Here is a 16,189-nt window from a genome sequence, read left to right as displayed (position 1 = left end):
TCCTTAAGCAGCTCATTCCGTACACAACCCACCCTCTGCATAAAAAAGATGCCCCTTTGGTTCCTTTTAAATCTTTCCCCCCTCACCCTAAACCTGTGCTCTCTAGTCCGTGACTCCCCCACCCCAGAGAAAATACCTTGTCTATTTACTCTATCAATGTCCCTCATCATTTTATAAACTTGTACGAGATCACCCTTCAGGCTCCGATGCTCCGGAGAAAACAGCCTATTCAGCTCTCCCTATAGCTCAAACCCTCCAACACTAGCAACATCCCTTTAAATCTTTTCTGAACCCTTTCACGTATCACAACATCCTTCCTTTAGGAGTCGACCAGAATTGCACACCATATACCAAAAGTAGCCTCACCAATGTCCTGTACAGTCACAAGAAAATGGTCCGACGAACAAAGGAAAGCATACCAAATGCCTTCTTCACTATCCTGTCAACTTGCGACTCCACTTTCAAGGGACTATGAACCTGCACTCCAAGGTCTCTTTGGTCAGCAACACTCCCCAGGACCTTTTCCATTATAAATCATGCCCTGATTTGCCTTTCCAAAATGCAGCACCTCACAGTTATCTAAATTAAACTTCATCTACTGCTCCTCGGCTCACTTACCCATCCAATCAAGATTCCATTGTACTCTGAGGTAACCTTCGCTGTGTACACCTTCAATTTTGTTGCCATCTGCAAACTTACTAAGTGTACCTCCTTTGTTCACATCCAAATCATTTATATCAATGACGAAAAGTAGTGGATCTAGCACCGATCTTCGTGGCACACCACCGGTCACAGGCCTCCAGTCTGAAAAGCAACCACCACAACCTGCTGTCTTCTACCTTTGAGCCAGTTCTGTATCTAAATGGCTAGTTCTCCTTGCATTCCATGTGACCTAACCTTGCAAACTAGTCTACCATGAGGAACCTTGCCAAAGGCCTTACTTAAGTCCGTATAGATCATGTCCACGGCTCTGCCCTCATCAATCCTCTGTTACTTCTTCAAAACACTCAAGTTGATGAGACGTGGTTTCCCACACACAAAGACTATCCAAATACATGTAATTCTGTCCCTCAGGATTCACTCTAACGATTTGCCTACCACCAATATCAAATTCACAGATTACAGTTCCCTGGCTTTTTCTTACCACATTTCTTAAATAGTGGTACCACACCAGCCAACCTGCAGTCTTCTTTCTAATGCATCCAAATAATTTGGTGCTTTACAAAATTCATTAAGCCTAAAAACATTTGATTTCAATAATGTCACAAAGTACATAACATTATTGATTAGCCCATAAAAGACATTGACTAGATCAAACACCTTCAAAAAATATTAAGATAGCCTAGACACTAATTTTTTCTTCAAGACGCGCAGGGCATTGCATCAGAGATGTAATTCGATTGGTCAAACTACGTGACTTTAAGCAAAGCACACTTCATTTTTACACTCCAGTTAAAAAACACACAAACAAGTTGGTTTTGCTGTAACTCTATCATAATGCCTAACAAAATAACATTAACAGCAAATTAACTGTTCCAATAAACTAATATTCCATCAACACACCTTTGGTGAAGCAAAACATATTGTCTCACATGCAATTCTAGCAGCAAGATTTACCTTTTTGTTATAACAAGGAGCTTCCACAACCTACTTTAAGACCCCAGTAACTGCAGAAAGCTAAAACTAAAAATCCGGATTGAGGGAGCTTGACCCCACTCATTTGAGCTGCCTCGATTGTTCCAACTTTGAGAAGACAAACCAAGGCCCCACAAGCTGTTTACTTTATTGGCTTTGAGCAGAGTGCTTCATACCTGTCTCAATCTTTCTTCATATTAAGGACAAAATGCACCTCAAAGCCATAAAATCATCAAACCTCCCCTCCCACATAAAGGATTAACCATCAATACACAAAGATGGATTCATTTTTAAAAACCTTTAGCCTTACACTATTAGTACAGTACAATATGTTACATTGACTCTAAGCATGCAAACATTCACTATTACTGACCATTTCTGTCCATTTTATCCTCGATCAAACACTTATGCCTTCGTTCAAAGTCAAAACAACGCTTCACCGATACATTTGCTCATCCTGCCATGTATAAAATTTTCAAACTGAATGGCTGCAATAACTTCTATCTAAACAGTATGGACTTCTTATCCTTAAAGTTTTCCAAAAACTTTACAGGGTTATAATCAGTATACACTGTTGTCTCAGAAGCTACTGGCAATATAAATGTTAAAATGCTGAAATGCCAACATTCAACTCAAAGTCTCCTTCTCAATAATTGAATAATTATCAACAAAAATATTCTATGTTCTGGGAAAATACCAAATAGGTCTTTCTATCTTTTCATCGTCTTCTTGCAAGAGTACAACAGCGACACCCACATCACCCACATTGATAGTCACTTTGAATGGCTTCACACTCAAGTGTGGCTAACACAGAGGTGGTGGTTAACACAGTTTTCAGGCTGTCAAATGCCTTCAGACATTCCTCCTTCCACTGAAATTTTCCACACTTCAACAAATCTGTTGGTGGAGCACCCACACTGCTAGAATTCAGTAATAACTTCCAACAAAGACCATTCAGGAATCATAGTATCTACTCCTTCATTGTTGGTATGCAAAACTTCCCAATGACCTTTGTTTTCACATCCTATGAGGTAATCTGTCCATGCCCAATAACATGTCCCACCAAAGTAACTTCAGGCTTTTTGAACTTATTCTGAGCCAAGGTTATCAGCAAGCCAGTTTCCGAAAGTTGATCAAACAATTCTGAAAGATGCTCCAAATATTCCTTCCGTGTGAGACTAAAAATCACCAGATTGTTGTGCTCCAACACACAATTGGGTAAACCAGAAATTACTTTATTGGTTAATCTTTGAAATGCGGCTGGCGCATTTTTCATTCCAAATGGCATGATTTTATACTGATTTTAAATTAATTTAGCCCATTAGACGTCATGAAAGCTGAAATTTCCTTCCCCCTTTCAAATCAAGATACCTGTCTGCATCCTTTGAGAAAGTCCAACTTTGAAATAGAAGTTACTTGTCCTTCCTTATCAACACAGTCTTCCAAACATGGAACAGGATTTGAATCAGACTTCATAAGTGCATTGACTTTGCTGTAGTTCACATTAATTGTTGGGCACCATCTAATTTTGGCATCATTACTACGGGTGAGCTCCTTTTGCTGCAACTCATTTCAATTATTTTGTCTTTGAGCATGCATTTATTCTCTTTAAGAATCTGTGCCAACTTTAGAGGGTTAAATCTAGAATATGTTGTTCAATTGAAATGGCATTTCTTATATCTACATGATGCGGAATCAGATTAGTACTTCTTAGCTTATTCCCACCTATCTCCCCACCTGACTGTAAAAACTCTTTCATGTCATTTCAATTTTCCTCTGGAAGCCAACTCAATAATTCAAACCAATTTTTGAGATCTTCCTCATTTTCCAATTTAGTCTGAGCAATGTCCAATGCAGAATCACCTCAACTTGGTGGACCACTGTGTTTTAACTAGGAACACATTCTCCTTTGCTTTCCTTAAACAGCAAAATACCGCTTGAGCATTTTCACATTACACATAGAGATTTCTTTCTGACTAGTATTATCAAATAATTCATCTCACTCCATTGCCTTTCCATTTGACAAGGCCCACTAAACCTCTAAAGGTTTGCCTACCACTGGGAGTAATACTAACACTGTATCTCTACCAGCAAAATTACCGATGTTTGATTTCTTGTCAGCTGTTTCATCACATCGTGTGCTACTTTGAAATGATGTCTATCGAGAAAAAAACTCAAGTAACTGCTACAATGCTTTTAGCTGTTGTACTGTGTAATGGAATCGCCTCTGGAAATCTAGTAGACAAAACCATTATAGTCAATAAGTATTGATTCCCACTTTTTGTTTTAGGCAGGGTCCTATGCAATCACTCAAGAGTCTTGTAAAAGGTTCCTCAAATGCAGGAATGGGTATTAAGGATTCTGGTTTTATCACTGCCTTAGGTTTTCCAGTTATCTGACACATATGGCATGTCTAGCAAAATTCAACTTTATCCTTATGTAGGCCAGGCCAATAAAAACATTTTTGTATTTTGGCTTGAGTATTTCTAACTCCCGAATGACATCCTACTGGTAACTCATGTGCTACCCACAACACTTCCTTTCTATAACCCAACCATAATACAACTTGATGAACGTCAGACTACTTTTCATCCACCTGAATGTGTGATGATCTCCATTTCCTCATCAAGAAGTAATTTCTAAGATAGCAACATTCTGGGATACACTCAGAGTCTTTTCTTTGTACACTTTTTGATAGTCCCTCCTCTTTATAATTCAGCTAATTTCTCTCAACTGAAAAGATCCACTTTGTTCTCCATCTGTTCTTGTTATTTTCTCAACCATTTGGTCAAACACAGTGTCTGATAATTCTACTTCAAATCCCTTACCTGTATTCTTGGGTTTCTCCTCCTGCTTCAACTAGCGATTTTGTGAACTTATTACTACACGGGTAGGAGAAATCCCAGGATGTACTTTCTGTGGCATCTCAGTTGTCTAATTTTCACTGGCTTTTCAATCAGTCAGCATTACTCCCCACTGTGATACAGTTATATGATTACCAAGGATAAACTGTGTTTCCAGAACAGAGAATATCTCTCGTACTTCCATCACCACTTTTCACCAGATGCTCCAACCTCTATTTCATGGAACACTACTCTTCTGACCATGAATTCAACATATAATAATTTTTTCTGGCAATAATCCTGGAAATTGATCAATTACATATCTCCCCTCTGGCCAGAGATTGACTTGGTCTCAAAATCTTAATTTCTTGACCTACTCCTCCTGGCATACAGGAGTAAAACTTACTTAAGCCTGTAAATATCTTTCATGAAATCTGGCACTTTCTTCTCAACCAACCCCTGATCTGGCAGTACTTTCTTCTACAGCTTCCATTGAACTTTCCTTTACCACTTAAACAAAACTCTCTGTCTAATCCTGTTTTCCCACATCCATCTTCCCAGTGCTTTTTCTCAATCACCAACATAGGGACTTCATGTGGCCTACTTCACTACAGTGAGAACACCTGAGCTTTTTTACTTCTCTTTTCCCTTTTTACTTTTTCCTTTCTACCCTGCAGTAAACTATCTTTAATGAGGTCTCATTTTCCCTTACCACCCGAGCATTTCTCTTTACCCCAATTTCTATCCCTCTCAGCCTGAAATTGATGTCAGAAGTCAACTTCATGAAAAACTCAATCATAACCATTTCCATTGCTAATCTTGCAGTTTTAACTTTCTGCTCTTCCACAAGTTCTCACTACTTCAGGAAGTGAATTTTTAAACTCATCCAAAAAAATTGTCCAAGAGTGTCGTACATGCGATCTAGTTTCAAAATTACTTAGTTTGATTCTTGCAAACTCAATGTTCCATCATTAGATTCCAAAAATGTTGTCTGTAGGCTTCTGGTACTAGCTCATATGCACTTAAGATGGATGTTTTCATCTCAACATACCTCCTCTGATATTGATCCAAATATCTCGCAAGCTCTCCTGACCAACTTCATTTGGATCAACAATACCCACACGGTCACTGGCCATTATATTTGTTTAACCACTTTCTCCTATGAAAAAGGCTTCTGCATCCTAATCAAATGTAGGCAACGCTTGGACATAATTAAGCAGATCCCTACCAGGCCTTTGGTTACACTGGAATTACTCTCAATCACTGTCCTCATCACGACTCCTAACTTTCATTTCAACCTCTGCCATTTTAAGTCAACTCTGAGTTTTCAGTTCCAACCTCCGATGTTCAAAAACTTTCTTTCTCTTTTTTTTCTGCTCGGGCCTTCCTTTGCTTTTCTTTTTGTTCTGCTCACGCTTTTTTTTTTCTTTTTCTTCTGCTAGAGCCATTCTCTCTTTTGGCTTTTCTCTTGCTTTTAAGTATAATTCAAATAGTTTCATTTCCTTTTCAAGTTCAAGCTCAAGTTCGTTTTCAATTGAACTTGAGTGATCTCCAATGATTCCAATGGTATTTCTGGCAATTGCAATTGTCAACAATTGCGACAATCACCCCCTCTTTTCAGAGACAAAGGCAATCCCAGCTCCAATTCCAAAAACTTTGCCTTGCTGATTTTCTGTAAAACTTCCGAAGTGACTTCTTACATCCCCAGGAAACTCATAGTGACTGAAAGAGCCATTATTAAACAAGGAAAACCCTATTTAGACCAACCAAATGCAACATGCGAAATACAAAACACCAACTCTCATTGCCTCTGAGTCAATAATCTGCAACCCAAGTTGGAATGACAGAGTTGAATCAGAGCCCCATTTGTTATGGACCACACCAAACCTCTTCAAAGTATATTATGTGGATAACTTAAATTCTAACTTTTTCTTATTTTAAAATCTAAGGCGCTGCATTCCAGGTGCAATTCGATTGGTGAAACTACTTGAATTAAGTAAAACACACTATTTGTACATCACAATTAAAATACAGACAAAATAAAAGGATGGCTTAACTGTAACTCTATTGAAATGCTTAACAAAATAAACAGATATATCTTAACTATTAATTAACGGTTCCAATATAATGCCTCATAAACACACCTTTGGCTAAGTTCAGTAAAATAGATTGTCTCACATTTAATTCTAGCAGCAGAAAGACAACCCTAGCTTTTACCTGTAACACAGAAGAATAGAAACTTCCATATCCTGCTTCAAGATCCCAACAATTGCAGAAAGCCAAAACTAAAACTCCTAGTTCTGTGGTAGCTTGACCCCACCCATTTAGGCTGCTGCTATTGTCCCACCTTTTTAAAAAACCCAAGGCCTCACAAGCTGTTTATTTCATTGGCTTTAAGTAGACTGTTCTCCATTGTCTCAACCTTTCTTCATTAAAAAAAATGAAAAAATACACCTTGTAAAGCCACAGTATCATTTCAGTAAGTGTTCATAACTGCATTAAGATCTATGACTCAAACTTGCAGGACAACTATTCAGTCAACATGAATTGCTCTACCAAAAATTCAGAAATAATGAATTCAGGGATCATAAACTAAGTTCTGGACAAAGTCATATTATTTGTGATTGCCATGTCAGAAATGTAAAGATAGATGGAGACAGCAAATATATACATACTGCCATGTTTAATGTACAAATATTGTTTCACATTCAGTTTAAATAATCAAACCTGCACAACACTATCCAAGCTTTTCTGCGTCATCTATCTTATGTGACAGACAAACTGAAAATCCAAGTACAGAAATACCTTGGTCATAGAAAATCAAGTTTTTCTTTCCCTCAGGCTTATACATGGAACCCCTGACCACGCAAGCCAGAAAAGGAAATTAGAACAGCATGATTCATTTCATAATTTGTCCATGCTTCCCTATGATGAGCAAAAAAAAACTTTGTGGGAGAGGTTTAACCACAAACAGCTGAATGCTGTGGTATTTAAATGTACAAAAGCTATTGACCACACAGATGTGCCCCTCCACCTACAATTGCTTATATAGTCTCCAATAAACATAAGAAGAAAAATCTGATCAAATTAATGTAAACATTAGCATCCAGAATAAATTAACGTTGATATTTTCTTCACTGCATTAAAGAGATTGCACTTTGATTTATCCAAGAGAAGAAATCAGAGTTACAAAGTTTTACAGATGTTTGATCAGTAACATCAGGTGATAAGTCCCAAACCAGGAATCATAATAAAACTAATTTAAACAATCACAAACTTACTTATCTTGCTTATGGAGATACTGTCAGCAGGACCTTGGTAAAGCACTATGACAGATGTATATTATGCATACATGAGCGGAGAGATGCATTCAATCGTAATTATTACATTGGGCTGTGACTGAGAAAAGCAACAAAAGATAAGAATGTTAATTTCCGATTTGACACTGAGGCAATTTGGAATGAGTTGAGGCCTATCACATCGCATCCTGATTCATGCCCAATATTCACTCAAGAAGGCTGATACCAATACATTAAAGAATCAACTAAAATTAAAGATTTCATGTGTCAATTCTTCAAATTCCTCTTTTCAAGTTGGAAGCAAATTTATGATGAGTATGAAGTTTCACCTCAAGTTATTTTTGGAATGAGCTCATAATTCAAGTAGTTATTGAACAATTGTATTACATTGTGGGCGGCACGGTGGCACAATGGTTAGCACTGCTGCCTCACAGCGCCGGAGACCCGGGTTCAATTCCCGCCTCAGGCGACTGACTGTGTGGAGTTTGCACGTTCTCCCCGTGTCTGCGTGGGTTTCCTCTGGGTGCTCCAGTTTCCTCCCACAGTCCAAAAGATGTGCAGTCAGGTGAATTGGCCATGCTAAATTGCCCGTAGTGTTAGGTAAGGGTTAAATGTAGGGGTATGGGTGGGTTGCGCTTCGGCGGGTCGGTGTGGACTTGTTGGGCCGAAGGGCCTGTTTCCACACTGTAATGGAATCTAAAAAAAAATTAGAGTTACAAATCAGAATTCAAATGGTCATTTATTTTCTTTCCCTATTAATTTCATGCTATTAACAGTCATGATTCCTTTTTGATGATCTTTGGAGTAACCAGAATAAAAGATGACATCAGTACATGCTGCCAAAATAAGCACTATGCTCTTCAAAGTAATAGTATTTTTTAATGCAAACAAAAAAGTAACACAAATTAAAATGATGAAATGGAATTGAGATGCCACACTCAAGTAACTAAATCCAGATAAAGATAATGTATAAAATTCTAGCACAAATCAGGGATTAGACCAATGGCAGGCAAATCCATTGCTTATGTATGTACAATTGCACTTGTAAATAAATCAGTATCACATCCTTACTGCAAACATCAACACATGCTCCAAACATGTGTTTCAAATTACACTTGTTAGACAAATGCAATTAAAAGCATGTTCATTCAAGTGGACGGACACACACACACACACGACAATATTTATACACTTCTGAAAATTCCATAAAGTATCCCATTAGTGTACAGAGCAATGTTATTAAAAACTATGACATGTAACAGATAGTTGGCAGTGAGTTTCAACATCTGCACTTGATCAGGTTTCCAATGACATTACAGCAAATCAAGACAACACCAGAGTTCTGCAATTACACTGCAGGAAAATCATTTTGTTCAAACATTCACATTGCCCTCAATTTGTAATGAATTGTAAATTATCAGTCAAACCTAAAATAATCTGTGCATTTCTCATGCCAAGCTCAAGAAATTAAATGCTGTGCTCGTTTTTCCAACTGCTTAGTGATCCTGTAATTAGAAAATACTAGAGATTTGACATTTACAAACCGTATGTCAAAATTCTTTAAATGGTGCTCATGACAGATGCAGCTGGATTTGTATTTACCCATGTTTACACATTTGAAGCATTTATACCCAATTTAGAATACAAATTACATACAAATTTTAACTAGTACCTTTAATGCTAAATTTCTGGATGATTAAATGATTACATGGCATAACCATTAATAACAGTTCAATGCCATTTTCTATGCCAAAAATGGAATTACAAATGGTTAATCAATACAAGTGCTGACAAATCAGCACTATCATTGAGATTCTACTGCAATACCATGTTGAGTCTACTTAGTTTTTATACCCAAGCCACTCGAACTGGGAAAAATATTCACAAACTCCCATTCTACCTCTCAAACAGATTTTGTTGAAAGAGAAAGATTGAAAGATACACTTGTGAATTCAAGTCTGTTATTCGTGGTTGTTGTGGTAATGAACTGTGGAGAATTAAGAGCAGCACACTAAAAATGAAATGGTTTAATTGCAATTTGTTCTGTAATTTACAGAATAAATTGGATCTATAGAGAATGAGACAGTAAATGCTTCAAACATACAACATTGTCCCTTGGTCAGAAGTTTTGACATGAAATTTTAAAAGTTTCTCTCTCCATAAATGCTGCCTGACCAACATAATAGTCAGAGCATTTTCTGTTTATATTTGAGATTTCCAGCGCTGCAATGTTTTGCCATCTGTCCACTAAAATACTGGTATCAAATACTCCAAATATGCAACAACACTGGAATGAGTGAAGAAAGAGAAGGAAAAATTGCAGAAAGAAACAGCCAATATAGAATGAGTAAAACAAAGTCTTGACAACTTCCAAAATAACTTCAAAGATGGCACACTGACTATTCGGAGGGCAAATCTTGGAAAGATATTCAACCTTACAGGCCATTCTAGCTTGGTACGATTCTGGTGTTCTACTTCCCCAACACAGCTAACTGATTTGAAATTGAAGTCTACAGAAATTTAAAAGCTCCTGCCCTGTACTGACTGACCAACCAGCACTGGCCCACATTTTCTCAACGGTTTAAATTTACAGTTTACATCATTACCATTTTCAAATCATTCAAATTCCCCCTTCCACATTACTGCTGCCTTTTACAGTAGTGCACAGGAAATTCTTCATGCCTCCAGCTCTGACCTAGGTGCATTTCACAAACTTGATTCCTATATTTCCAGCTATGTCAACACTATGTTCTGGAATTCTCTTCCAAACCTTCTCTGCTTATTCAGCTTCCCCAGTCTAAAATCCCTCTTGCTGTTCATTTCTTTGACCAAGCTTTTACTTACCTTGTTTAGCAACTCTTCCTTTGGATCTGAATTGACTTTTGTCTGATTATGCCTTTCTGAAATGACTTGGGGTACTTTATCCTGGTAGTTTCCATACTGCCATATAAGGGCAAGTTATTGTTCAATTCAGCAAAGCACAGTCCCAAAGCTGAACCTGGGACTTTCCTAACCTGTATAGCTTAACAAATGAAACTTGTTTAAAAAGGATTTCAGAATATTCTCACCTTTCATGAATCAAGAATCATATCTTTAAATTACCAAATGACTACAGCATAAGAGGAGACAATTTGAGTTATTGTATCCATGCCACTCAAAAGCAATTTAGCTAACCCCATATCCTCATCCTGTTGCAATAAACCTGGAAAACATTCCCCACCGAGATGTTAAATTGATACCACACAGGCAGTGTGATGCTAAATCACTGGCTGCATAGACATGCTTTTTCATATAATCCATACAGCATTCAAACAGGCCATTCAGGCCATCAAGTCTGCACCAACCCTTCTAAGAGCATCCTGCCAGACCCACCTCCCTCGCTTGTGCCTGTAACCCTGCATTTCCCATGGCTAATCCACCCAGTCTGCACATTCCTGAACGCTGAGCAATTTATCCTGGCTATTCCACCTAACCAGCACATCAACAAATTGTGAGAGCAAACTGGAGCACACGGGAGGAAACCTGGACGCGAGGAAAATGTATAAACTCAACACGGACAGCCAGGGAGGCTGGAATCAAACCTGTGAGGTAGCCATGCCAACCAAGGAGCCAATGTGCCACCTCATATCGTTACTTCTCGTCAATCACCTTAACCCAGTATCCTCTGACTCTCGACTGTTTTGAAGAAAATTTCCATTTTACTAGCAACATAGACTACCTAGTATGGAAGTAGGCCATTTAACCTATCAAGACCACACTGCCCCTCTGAAAATCATCTTTCCTAACCCCCTTACCTTATCCCTGTAACCCTGCATTTCCCATGGCTAATCCACATAATATGAATATCCCTGAACACTATGGGCAATTGAGCATGGTCAATCCACCTAAATTGCACATTTTTGCACTGTGGTAGGAAACCAGAGCACTTGGAGTAAATTTGCAGACACTGGGAGAATATGCAAACTCTACACAGACAATCACCCGAGTCCTTGGCACTGTGAGGCAGCAGAACTAACCATTGAACCAGCATGCCGCCCACCCAAACTCCTGTTCAGATTCCTTGCAAGTTTCAATATGTCCATCCAATCTCTTGTCAATTTTTCTTTCTACAAGGCTAAGATATGTAACTACTCCAACCTTCCCTCATTCCTGGTACCATTCGTGTAAGTCTTTTCTGCACACTGTCTGAAGCCTTCACATGATTCTGAAAGCAGGATGCCCAGAATTGCACACCACCTTTTAAGAGATGCTTCACAAAAATAAATGACATGACATTAATAGCTATAAATTAAAATAACATGCAAGTTTGAGAGACAACACTGAACTTCTTGTGGAAGTGGTGTTGATGGGGAGGGGAGACAGCCAGATGTTGCTTTGTCACCAGCAGAGCAGGGCCAGAGTTAACATTTGTGCTGAAAGAGATAACCGAGGGCAAAACATTTTAACCAAGGTCTGCTCGTCTGAAGATTTAGATGGAATCGAAAAAAAGGCAGTGTCGCAAAAACATCAGTGCAAATGAGGAGCAAATCGTTGAGTTCAAAAAGGTGCCCGTCCATAAAAGTTACCAACCAAGCAAAGAGGCAGGAGGGGATTTTAAAAGGCTTCAGAGCTCAATTCCCCTCCCGCGCAGACGTCAAATGCAGCCCTCAAGAAGTAGGGTATTTGGGGCGGGGGCGTTGGCGCTGGCGCTTAAGCTACTTGTACATTCACTCACCGACATAGTGAAGGTTCAGAGCCAAATATTTGTACTGGAAGAGAAGGTTGTTGTTATTCCGGCTCTGGATCTGCTGGAAGAAGGAGCTCACGTCCCATCGGTACAGCATCTCCAGCACCATAATGCTGGGCACCCGCAGGGCCACATTCAGCACCGCCTCCAGCTTCTCCCTCACTCCGCTCATGATCACCCTCAATCCGGCCATTGCTGTGACAGGAGGCGAGGGGGGTGTGGAAGGGCGGGCGGCAGCGAAAATTAAACAATGTCTTTTCCAAGACCGGTGCGGGAGGGCTCGATTATTGTTTTGTTATTCTAAGGTAGGACAGGCCGAATGTCTTCTTTAAAAAAAAACTCATACTCCGCAACCCTTTTCAGTCGGCCGAGAGACAGAGCGTCTCGTCTCCCCCCTCTTCTTGTCTCTTCCCCCTCCCTATCCTTTTCAGCTTCTCTCGAGGTGATAGGAAACAGCGCACAACAAAAAATAACACGGCCGTCAATACGCCGCCATTATCCCAGCTTCCAGCCCGGCGGCAGGGCGCAGGCGCGTTAGACTGGAGGGCTGGCGGGGGACGCGCCCCTCCCCCTCCCCCTCCCCCTCCCCCTCCCCCTCCCCCTCGCGCGGGCAGGCGAGGCGGAGGGAGGGAGGGAATGAGCTTCTCCCTGTCACTGGCGCAAACCCACGCGGGCTCGCGAGGAGGGGTAGCGTGACAGGAGCGCGTGGCGAAGGCGGGAGAAGCGAGTGGCGAAGGAGTGCTTCGGTCGTTGGCCAGTGCCCATGAATTGGGCATCCAGGGATTGAGTAGGACTCACCGTGGGGTGAGGGAGTATCGTTTTCTTTTAAAAAGATTGACCCTGATGCTAACGGATTAGTGGTGCTGGAAGAGCGCAGCAGTTCAGGCAGCGTCCAAGGAGCTTCGAAATCGACGTTTCGGGCAAAAGCCCTTCATCAGGATGTTAACGGCCGAGGCAATGAACCTCAGGAAGTCAAGAGAATTAGACGGACCTTGGTGTGCACGTCCATAGATCATTAACGGCAGCGGGACAGGTGGATGAGGTGGTTAGGAAAACATAGGGGTCACACTACTTGTCTTTATCAGTCAAACCATTGAACACGAGCAAGGTCAAGGTGGACTGAAAACAACCAATGCTGGATATCACAGCCGGTCAGGCAGCATCCATGTAGAGAGAGCAAGTTACTGTTTCGAGTCTAGATGACTCTACATCAGAGTCTTCATCAGCTCTGATGAAGAGTCATCTGGACTCGAAACGTTAGCGTGTTTGTTCTCAGTGGATGCTTCCAGACCTGCTGTGATCTCCAGCCCTGGTTGTTTCATCGGCGGCACAGTGGTTAGCACTGCTGCCTCACAGCGCCAGAGACCTGGGTTCAATTCCTGCCTCAGGCGACTGACTGTGTGGAGTTTGCACATTCTCCCCGTGTCTGCGTGGGTTTCCTCCGGGTGCTCCGGTTTCCTCCCACAGTCCAAAGATGTGCAGGTTAGGTGAATTGGCCATGCTAAATTGCCCGTAGTATTAGGCAAGGGGTAGATGTAGGGGTATGGGTGGGTTGCGCTTCGGCGGGGCGGTGTGGACTTGTTGGGCCGAAGGGCCTGTTTCCACACTGTAAGTAATCTAATCTAATCTAAAAAAATCTAATCTAATCTACAGATTCCAGCATCTGCAGTAATTTGCTCTTAGAAGGTCAAGGTGGAACAGATCTTAGGAGTTTGCTGCGTCTAAATTGACTGCCTGCCATTGTATTGGGGGCTATTTTTATATTCAATTATTTCAGAATAATTCGTATTCACCATAGAACTGCGATATAAAATCAGTTTTCTGTCTTTTAATATTGGAAACCAGCTCTTAATTTTGAACCAATCTCAATCAAAAATTACACCTCAATTCTTCCCTCTTCCTTTCTCTCTGGATGCTAATTTACAAGGCATCTACAGGTATATCCTTCATGTAATTTTTTTAGCTGGGGATTATTTGTAATCCTCCAAGACTCCTCTCACTTGAATCAGTCATTAGCTCAATCAGATCTTGAAGCTAAGTATTTGTGCAATTCATCAGATAGTGCATTGATTCTTTGAGCCATCAAGGGGCACTTTGCATTTCATAAATATCACCCAAATATTTTACTGAAGGCGACAACTATATGCTGTGCAAAGAAATGTCAGTATTTCGCATGGCATCTCATACTACAGTATTATTTGACAGTATTTCAAACATACTTTTATCCTCAAGCAAATGCCTTATTTTGCTACTTAATGAGATTCAATTTTCTTGGAAAATTGAACAAATATATATGAATTTGGACAGAGAAGATTTATATTCATCATCATAACACAAGAAATAGATTATGCTTTTGAATTTGATGTAGTTAGGATTAGGAGAAAATAATTTCTGAGAAGGTCATGTGGTCAGATTAGTGGTTGGGTGGTACTGATGTAATCTTCAGTGTATAAGTAATTTGTATGTACAAATGTTTAGAAAGTGATTATCTAATCGTGTTAAGATTTGTGTATCATAGATTTCTGACTGAAATATACATTATATGGGAACAGAGTAACACAAATTCAATAGCTCACTCAGTGACTAAAAAGTATTCACATGAAAGTAACTGGTTCCAGTTTTGTTCCAAATTCAACTGGCAATCAGGGTAGAAAATCAAATGCTTGAATATTGATAGCATCTAGTAACTATAATGCTGTAAAGTGTCCCATTTCTGTTAAAGACTTGCTGAATTAACTTTATGACTTTCTGCTCTCACTTCAAATATTCATTGTATTCCAACAGGAAATAACGGTGTTCATTACAAAGGATTCTCTTGTCCAGTAATTAACTTTCACATTTTGTTTTCCTAATCAACCTGTTCAGAGATGTTATTACTCACCTCTGGGGCAGGTCGGACTTGAACCCAGGCCTCCCAGTCCAGGGATATGGATGTTACCACTGCATCACAAGAGGGACCCTAACTTTCGCAATGTATATATATGGTATAACATACAAATTTGTTTTGTTAAAGTTTTAAGCTGACAATAAATTTGTCTGGGCAGGTTTACCTTGCTGGGGAAAAAGATAACAGAAACATGCACAAAATTCCAGACAGCCTCTCCCTCGCCGACGACCTCCGGTATCTGTACCTTCAGCTCAACAACACAGAATCAAACTTCCTTGAAATGCTGGCAATTACAGCCAATGTTGATTGTACTGCTTTTAATAAACACTTTCTTCTGCATTGACAGCACCAGACTTTTGGAGCCACCTTTTTACTTTGTTCTGTTTTCCTACTTTCCAGTTTGTGAAGTTAATAAGTTTGGCCTTTTTTAAACCTTTTTCTAAATGTTCAACGCTGAATGTTCTGTACTCGGCAAAGACCTCAGTTTTATCCCTCTTAATGAATTTCGGGCATAACATGATGTCAAACTCTTCTTCCGTCACTTTCATTTCGATGCCCATTTCTTTGGACAAGAGTCCTCTTGTCCACAGATCCATTCACCTGCCTCCAGCACTCTCCTACCTGAACCGCTTCCTCTGGCCTTCTACCTGCACATGTAATGAACATGTCTTGTTCATTGAGAACTGTTGACATAACATGGTGAAGGGGTAAATGTAGGGGAATGGGTCTGGGTGGGTTGCTCTTCGGAGGGTCGGTGTGGACTTGTTGGGCCGAAGGGCCTGTTTCCACACTGTAAGTA

The 16,189-nt window shown here is 40.0% G+C and overlaps 1 protein-coding gene across 1 annotated transcript in view; it reads right to left on the bottom strand.

Annotated features, from left to right (window-relative positions):
• rnf145a (ring finger protein 145a) overlaps positions 1-13,040 on the bottom strand; it is a 128,301-nt gene extending 115,261 nt beyond the window's left edge. Inside the window, exon 1 of the mRNA XM_072591110.1 lies at positions 12,492-13,040. Within this exon, the coding sequence (XP_072447211.1) occupies positions 12,492-12,696 (205 nt within the window). The 5' untranslated portion in view covers positions 12,697-13,040. The remainder of the gene's footprint in view (positions 1-12,491) is intronic.
• Between the last annotated feature and the right edge of the window lie 3,149 nt (positions 13,041-16,189).

This window comes from Chiloscyllium punctatum, chromosome 20 (genome assembly GCF_047496795.1).
Source record: "Chiloscyllium punctatum isolate Juve2018m chromosome 20, sChiPun1.3, whole genome shotgun sequence".
Lineage (NCBI taxonomy): Eukaryota > Metazoa > Chordata > Chondrichthyes > Orectolobiformes > Hemiscylliidae > Chiloscyllium > Chiloscyllium punctatum.
The sequence above is the reverse complement of the archived record's forward strand: the minus strand, read 5'-3'. Positions and strand labels throughout refer to the sequence as shown.